Source organism: Opisthocomus hoazin, chromosome 33, assembly GCF_030867145.1.
Source record: "Opisthocomus hoazin isolate bOpiHoa1 chromosome 33, bOpiHoa1.hap1, whole genome shotgun sequence".
NCBI classification, from domain to species: domain Eukaryota; kingdom Metazoa; phylum Chordata; class Aves; order Opisthocomiformes; family Opisthocomidae; genus Opisthocomus; species Opisthocomus hoazin.
In genome coordinates this window covers 4,010,422-4,018,945 of record NC_134446.1, presented here as the reverse complement: position 1 = coordinate 4,018,945, position 8,524 = coordinate 4,010,422, and the positions used below count along the sequence as shown (strand labels likewise).

The 8,524-nt window shown below is 48.0% G+C and overlaps 1 protein-coding gene across 1 annotated transcript; it reads left to right on the top strand.

The window, feature by feature from the left end:
* The first annotated feature begins 1,363 nt into the window (after positions 1-1,363).
* On the top strand, positions 1,364-6,113 carry LOC104327284 (butyrophilin subfamily 3 member A2-like). The gene is made up of 7 exons (XM_075445865.1): positions 1,364-1,424; positions 2,300-2,641; positions 3,170-3,229; positions 4,548-4,823; positions 5,168-5,269; positions 5,925-5,981; positions 6,049-6,113. Exons 1-7 carry the CDS (start codon positions 1,364-1,366, stop codon positions 6,111-6,113), a joined length of 963 nt encoding a protein of 320 aa, XP_075301980.1.
* The last annotated feature ends 2,411 nt before the right edge of the window (positions 6,114-8,524 follow it).

Sequence of the window (8,524 nt, the reverse complement as noted above, 5' to 3'; positions counted from 1 at the left end):
GTGCCAGTTGCAGTGAAACATTCGATGCCCTGCCCTGCCTGTGTAGTTTAGGGAGACATGGGCGATGCAGTCAGTGGAGCTAAGGCTGTGGTCGTTGGACCTTAAGACCTGTGTCTTCTTGGATGATGTGGGACCTAGCAGTGCCCGTTTACCTCCATGTGCATTAAAGAGAGCTAAAAGCAGCCAGCTCAGAGGAAAAAAGCTGTGCTTTGGATATCAGAGATGAGTGGTGATGAACCCCAACTGTAGCTGTCTATGGCTAGTTGGATGAAATACCTCTGTTAGTCCTTGTTTCTCTTTAGCAAGTGAAGAGGGAGAATTTGTGACTAAAACCAGGTGAACTGAATAGTTCCCCTGTCACTGCACTTGTGCTTACCCAGTTGGTGAAACACAGCAGCTGCCTTCCTGGCACAAGAATTAATCCAGAATAAGGGAGGCTGACTGGCTGGCTTGACGCACCATTGTGCCCATTCTGACAGCATCCATTTTAGTCACATCAGATGCAGCTGTGAGACCCGTAGGCCACCTTCCCTGGGATGTAGGGATGTATGCAGACACTGCAGTGCAGGGTGACTAACTCCTGCTTGGAAGTCATTTAGATGCCCTGCCTTCCTTGCTGCTCACCAAACATGGAATATTGAACACTAATAAAGCAATAAAGATATCCCACTGAAAGCGTTGCTATGGGGACTGAGATAAGGACAGTCAGCCACATACTGGAAATATCAAAGTTCACAAAGATCCAAAGACAGAGAAGGGAAAGTTTTTTAGCATAGTACAGCAAAGCCAACCCCTGTGCAGCTCTCTAAATTATATCAGGTTTGTGCGAGAGCTGATGCACTGTCATTTTGCAGTCTGGTGGTTCTCAGGGAGCAGCATCTTCAGAATAGCAAACAGGATGGTTTCCCCATCATCCAAACTTAGGCAGGGGAGTGGATAAACAGAGTTTCTTCCTCCTTTTCCCTGTATCTCAGAGCGTGGACTGAGAGACTCGTGCAACCCAGGCCAGAGAGTCAAGCTGGTATGTTAATCAAGGGGTCCATCAAATTTTACAGCAGGCATTGGGGCTGGGTAGAATTTTTCTCTCTTACATACCCTGTCACAACTTCCAGGGAACATGTTAGACTGCAAGAAATTCCCAGAAGCTGCAAGGTTAATTGAGATCTCTGGAAAGGCACAAGTTTTCTTGATGTTGAAACTCAACTGCTTGAGTGCTTTGCGCCTTCAGAAGGTGCAGCATATGGCAAGCGCTGTTTAAGAGGCATCAGATGGGTTTAGGGCAGGATTTCCTTTCTTTGTGTACTTCCCTTCTGTGCCTGTTTCAGGTCATCTGTGTGATCGTCCCACGTATGCGACTACCGGTATGGAACGGAGGAGGTGGCTCTCGTTCGCCATGGCACTGCTCGTAGCAATCCCTCTCTCAGGTAACACTTTCATACGCTGCTCTGCTCATTTCAGAGGGCTTCAAGTCTGCAGATGATAGCAAGTGCTCAAGCTGAGGATCATGGTCTCCTGAGAGAGACCCACTCCAGAAGAGCCAGAGCTGCTCTGCTGTCAGGGAATCCACCCCTTTCCAGCCGGAGATTGTATTCCTTGGTGGAGATGGGGAAGCCCTAACCCGACGCAGCTCTGCCATGTCTACCAGTAGCACCACAGCATCAATAAGCGTTTCCCTACCTGTGCGGGCAGTTTGCATTGGCACAGCTGCCCCACTGCTGATGACACAGGGTTAGAAAGGGTCAAGGCAGGCTGGGAAGTTGGATGAAATATCTCTGTACATTCTTTTAAGATGTTTTTTTCCCTTTTCCCCAAAATAATCCCATCCTATACTGCTTCTATCAGCATAGTTTCTCCCTCTCTTCCATTACTTTGTGCGTTCCAGTTTCCCCAGTTCCCATTTTGCCACTGAGAAAAGAAAAAAGGAGAAAGAGCGTGAGTGAATGCTCCAACCCAAAATGAAAAAACTAAAGAAACATTTATAGAAGCGAAAGAAAACATGTGAACCATTTCCATCAAATCATTAATTATGCTTTCCTAAGATATTTCCAAACCAACAGTTTCCCCCAAAGAGCTCCTGTCTTTTTCTTTTCATTGTTTGTCATCTTTCTGTTGTGATCTATTCTGTCGTAGCCTGAAGGGACGTTAACAGAAGGGACTAATGTCATTGGTGAATATTTGCAACTTTCAGTTTTTCCCCACTCTCTGGAACAGGGTTAAATGTTTGTCCCAGTCCTCTGTGTCCTTCACATATTTTCTGATTGATTTCAGCCAGATGCTCACTCAAGTTTGGTTTCCACAGAAAATTTTGAGGTCACTTCTCCCCAGAATGTAGTGGGGATTGTCGGCCTGGACACAACCCTTCCTTGCCACATCTCTTCCACAAAGCCACTGGACAACATTGAAGTGCAATGGAAGAAAGTAATGGATGGGCATATAGAGAATATCCACATATACAGGCAGTTTGATGGCAAACAAAAGCAGCAATACCCTGGACGGACATCATTGCCAACAGATGGATTTGCCACTGGGAATGTGTCCCTAACAATGAAGAGTGTCCAGCCAGCAGATGAAGGAACATACAGCTGCTTTGTGAAGTCCAAGGACTGGAGTGCTGATACAGCCACCGTGCTCAGCATTGCAGGTTGGAGATTTCACGGGCTAGGGGTGTGAAGGGGGGAAGTTTTTACAGAGGGAAAAAAGCTCTCTCAAAGTGTACTGTCCCTCAGCTGATGCCCCCCTCATAAGACCCAACACATCACCTTCCTGCTCACATCAGCCAGTGGGCCATATGGCTCTTGTCTTTTGATCAGATGTGTTATACTTTAATTCTAAGCCACTGAGAGGTCTGTAAGGAGCCAAGAAAAGCTCGACCCATGTGCCACCACCCAGCAGGGAAGACAGGGAACTGGCGGTCTGACCAGGCCCATGAGGGTCATGGTAGCCCTGGTAGTTTTAGGCAAGGAAGGGGCTTTAAACCTGAATCTTGCGGGAGAGACAGGGTCTGGATTTCAGCATGTATGTGCAAAGGCAGTTGCCTTGCATGGTGAAATGAAATGTGAAGGAACAGCTTGCTAAAGCTGCCAAGAAACTGGGGTCAGGATCCCTGACTGTGGTACTGATGTGAATGATTGCCCTATGTTCACTCTTTTGACTTCTCAGCTGGGCTAAGGAGATGTTCTGAGCTGCCAGTTCAGCTCCCAGCTGGACAGTAGGCATCATTTGTGTACAGGTATCTAGAATGTTAGGTGGAGCTGGTCATCCTGGATTCACTGACAGAAAACAGCATCCCCTCATCCAAAGGAGATTAGAAAAACTTTTGGGATGGAGAGAGAACAAGCTTCCAGCTGATGCTCATTTCCTACTATTGACAAAGAAACATTCCTACAAAATGCATCTCAGATTCAGGAGTCTGACTTAGAAATGTGTGTGCTGTTAAAGATTTTACTGTCACACGAGTGGGTTACACTAGGTATTGCTTTATTCACAACTCAGAGTTGGGCCATCACCTAGGTGAGTGGCAAAGTTCAATTGGCTAGACCAGTTTATACGCATTTCTTAAACTGGTTACATCAAGTCTAGAATCTTCGCAAGTTTCTAAGTAACAGTTCCGTTTCTTTAAGTACATCATTTATTAAGTTCTCTCTATTCTTCTGTCTTAGCAGAATTTTCCCTTGCTGGCTTCAGGTCCCACTTGGTTTCAGGGTTGTCTCGGGGTCATTGTCTGTCCTTCATCTTCTTCTGTGAATTCTGTTTGTTACAATCCTGATAAAGACTTCAAGAGACTTCAAGATGTTCTATTAAACTTACTCCTATTTCTAAAATTTAACCTACTGACCTATGACATTAATCTTGCTACACCTTCTTATTCTTACCTTACACTAGGTCAGTTGGTTTTTAACCCAAACACGATAAGGCCTGTACAGAGGACAACTGAGAGCAGCATTCAATGATCGTATGGTTTCTTATCACACCTGTATTCACACAATTGAGTCTATGTTCTAGTTCTATAATTTTATTCTATTCCATATTGATAAGCAATCTCCGCTGTAATCAATCTCTAAGATGTGGTGCATCCCAGCCAGCCACGATGGAGCAGCTTTGGTGCAGTCCCTATGAAGTGACCACCTATGCGCACGTTTAGCACTAGTGTGAACTAGGGAGATGCCAGGGAAAAAGCTGAGAACGTCTAATTGTGCTGGTTTCTGCTTTCCAACTCCTCAAACTTGGACGAGGCTCCTACAGATTCATACTACAAAACAGATACAAAGCCACACATCTTTTGTCTGCCTTCCTGCTCCGAGAAACAGCGAGGAGCTGAGAGGCCAACTAATCCCACAGTGTGGATTTTCTCAGCCAAAGAAAAAGTGGCATCTACGGCAGATGGAGTCTGGCATCTCAGAAAGACCATTTTAAGGACTGGATTAAGGAGGGAGAGAAACTGTCGGGAAATCAGACCAAACTCTGGATGAAGCCAGAGCTGTGAATAGAGGTAGAGCTGCTTTTGTGGAAACACACTTCTGTCACTAACAAACTCTCTTGCCTTTAAGGTACCAGTGAAGTATTCTTTGAAATACTGGGCCCGCAAGGGCACGGCATTGAGCTCACCTGCAGATCACATGGATGGTACCCCAAACCTACTGTCCAGTGGGTTACGCAGAATAAGCAGAGCCTGTCTCCGGACACTGCAATACACCAGGACAGCAAGCAACTTTTCAGTGTGCTGAGTCGAGTCACAGTTACAGGAGAAGAAGTGGGAGATGTCACCTGTCAAATCCTGAACCCCCTGGTGCAGGCTGAGAAAAAAGCTATTGTGCGCCTCTCAAGTGAGTCACCTCGTCCTGAGAAGTCTCTGTTGTAGACTCATTGTCCTAGAACCCCTGTAAGGCCTTTTTCAGTGACTGAGACAGCAATAGCTCTCCAGCTGAGCTAGATGGATCCCACACCGCCATGCGTCACTGCAGGCAGGACAGGTTGCAGTGAGAAATGAGAAGCATCCTTCTGGCCCTAGGTGCTCTAGCACACCCCTGGAGAAGGCAGGCTCTGCTGGACCATGTGGGGTTGTGAAAATTTCCCCATTCGTCTCTAGAAGAACCCTTTGGGTGGGTACCCAGATTTGGGGGAAAGATTCCGTGTTGCCAGATGACACTCAGACATTTTCTTTTCACAGGTGCTGTTTTTCCACGTGTATCTCCATGGCTCACTGCCTTCTGGATACTTTTCACTTTAGTTCTTCTCGCATTGGCTGCTGGGGCTTTCCTGCTATTTCGAGGTAAGGGCACTTTGTTTGCTGCCTCATTGAAACCTACCTGTGAAAGAGAAAGAGCCAATGAACAAGGCAACAGAGCTCAGACCACCTTCCACACTGTGCTAGGCCCCTGTAGGGGTGGGCACAGCGATGCAAGGTGAGCAGATATTGAAACAAGACCTGCTGGAAGTCTGCACTCATCTATCAATGTGGTCACAGTCCCACCACTATGCATGGTGGCCTCTATCTCTGATGCCCCAGCCCAATCCCATCAGCCTAGACGGTTCAGACCAGTCAGGGTTTGAGGTGGGGAATGGAGATTGCTGATGTAACATGAATGGCAAGATTTAAAGACATTATGTCCAATATTCCTCACATTGCTCAGTAACTAAGCTCGTGATACAAGAAGAACAAGGACAGAGTGGCAAAACCTGGACAAAGAGCTTTTTCATACAATGCAAGATAGTTGGGCTAAAAAGAAGTTCTTCTTATCTTCTGCCCCATCCCAACACAAGGTGTTCACACCTCCTCCCGTGGACCACCCGACTTGTTATGGCATGTCCCAACTGAATCCAGATGAGTTTTCCCATCCAATCCATGTGTGGCATCAGTTATTTCCTTCAGAATATTTCCTTTGTGCTTCAATACTTCTTTCATTTGCGTTCTTTGAATGTTACAGACAAAAAGAGGGCTTCCAAGGAAAAATCCGATGAAGAAAACGCTTTACAGGAGCAAGGTAAGGCAGGTCTCATTCTGTGAGTAGTGTCTCTGGTGCCCACTCACACACACCTTCCCTCCTTCAGCTGCAGAGAGCTTTCCTTGCATCCACAGAGCAAAGCTGAGATACTCCTCCTCTTCTCTCACCTGAAGAGCTAGTGAAGATGTGAAAAAAGACATAGTTCTAAGAGCCCCCTTGGCTCACTAGCCTCCAGGAAAGGAAGAAGCCAGTTGCTTCGCTTCGAGACTTCCCCAGGAAGTTGCTTCATATCCCCACTGCTCTCATCCCTTCACCTATCACAAGCAGCAGGAGCATGGCCCTCGGAGAGCTCCATGCCCTTTTCCCAGGAACTCAACTGTTCAGGGAAGGACTTCTTAGTTCACTACGATGGAGGGAACCTGTCACGTCCTTGCATTAGTGAGGGACAGAAGAGACAGGGCAGGTGTCAGGTGAGGACTTCAGAACAACCGCATCAGCAGCCCCTCTGCAGGACAAAGGGATTGAGCAAGCTGAAGGCAGATCTCAGTCAGGGCCATGACCGCCTACGTCGCACCAGCTGTGATCTTCCTGAGGGTTCTGTGGGGTGTGTTGTGGATGTCAAGGTATCACTCACTGGTTAACTCTTGTGTTTTTTCCCTTGCTATACAGGACTTCAGAAAACAACTATGCATGGAGGTACGGTAAAATGAATCTTTCCACACTAGCAAAGTCCCACTTGAGTTTTCCCAAGCACATGTAGCCATCATCACATAATTTTCGCCCATCCAGGCTTCTCCTCTTCATTGCTCCAAAGTGCCCTCTCCTTTCACATCCCATTTTTCATGTACACAGCCAGGTCACACTAAGGAAATTGCATGCAAGCTGTCTTCAGATCAAAATCAACATCGGCAGCCAGACCCAGAATTCACCTAACACGAATGGAGAATGCACAGGCTTGTCTGGCTGCCCCCGGGCACCATGCTCAGGAGGGAAATTGCCTTGCAGCCCCTGCACGTCCTGCCACACTGCCAAGCAGCTCTGATGCAGGGACATCTGAAATGTCTCCTTCAGATCCTCAGCAGGGAAAGCAAAGATGTTTTTCTCCTCTTTCTGTTGCAGATCATGATGAGCTGAAGAAACGATGTGGTAAGAGACCATTTACAGAGGAAAGTGGGAAGGGTGTTGCCCTTGTGGTAAACAGACAGAAGTGCCCTGCCCTTGGAAGTGCAGAGGTGCAAACTGTCTGTGTCCTCATGCTGTGTCCAAGAGTTAGTGATAGATGGTGACAAGATATCCTGCTCTCTGGTCATGATTCTTCTCCCTGGGTATCTGTCTGGATGCAGCAGTGGTAGTGTCCTCTCACTGACCAAAGAGCAGTCCATAACACTCTCTGTTTCTGTTTCAGATACACTGAGCAGTGAGCTAGGTAAGTCAAGGCATCTTCCTTTCCTCTGCCTCTATTTAGACAACTCTGCCTGTGATAGGGAGCAGAGACTTTCCTTAAGTCCATAGTCCTAGCAAAACACGTTCCAGATGTGACTTTCTGCCCCATCACCATGGAGAACTTGGCAGAGCTGCTGCGAGAGGAGGGATCAGTGACTCCAGATGTGAATGAACTGCGACCCAGCTCCTCCCATAGCAAAGAGAGTACTGCAGGGTCAGACAGCTTCACTCTAAGCTTGGTGATGTCCCCATAGTTCAGCTGGGGGCATGTGAAGCACATCTGGGAGGGTAGAACAGTAGAGGGTCACAGCACCCGCAATACGGAAAGGACATCGACCCAGCATGGGTGCTTTGGTCTTTGAACATAGCGTATTTGCTTTTGATTTGGGTTTTCTTTTTTAACAGAGTTCAGAAGAGCTCGAAGCCACATGGGTAAGTTTGTGGAGGTGGAATCTGACAGGAGGGCTGGAAGCTAAGGAAGGGCATGAGCTCTGGCAGCAAGTCTCCTTTGTTACTTCTGGAACAAGCTGGCCAAAATGTTGCTGTCTGCTGAGCAGTGGCATATGGACATGGTCTGGATGCTCCCTTGGGTCTAGCTACACCCATGGCCCAGGTCTCACAGTGTGGACCTACAGACCTGGGAGCAGCACGCTTGGGAATGAAGCTGTCCTTCCTTGCCTGCCAGGCAAGTGGCTACATGCTTGGACTAGAAGCCAAGCTTTCAGTCCAGCCCGACAGGGGAGCAGGAGCTCTCCTTCCAGTGCTTTCTCTGAGAGGCATCTTGTCCCTCTGCTCATGAGCATCTCTACTCCTGGCCCTGTCGCCCAATTGTCACTAACGGCTCCTCCTCTCTGTCCCCAGTTCCCATCACTCTGGATGAAGCACAGAAACACTCAGAGCTTGCTGTGTCCTCTGACCGGAGAACAGTCGAGCACAAGCCCTCCACTCAGATGCCCATCAGGGAGCACCAGCTCCCTGTTGTGGTGGGGAGGGAGGGCTTTGGCTCTGGGCGTCATTACTGGGAGGTGAAGGTGTGGGGTGGGCTGGACTGGGAGCTGGGGGTGTTGACAGAGGCTGTGAGGGAGACACTGCGAGAGAGGAGGTGGGAAGACCTCCCTGAGGATGGGGTCTGGTCACTG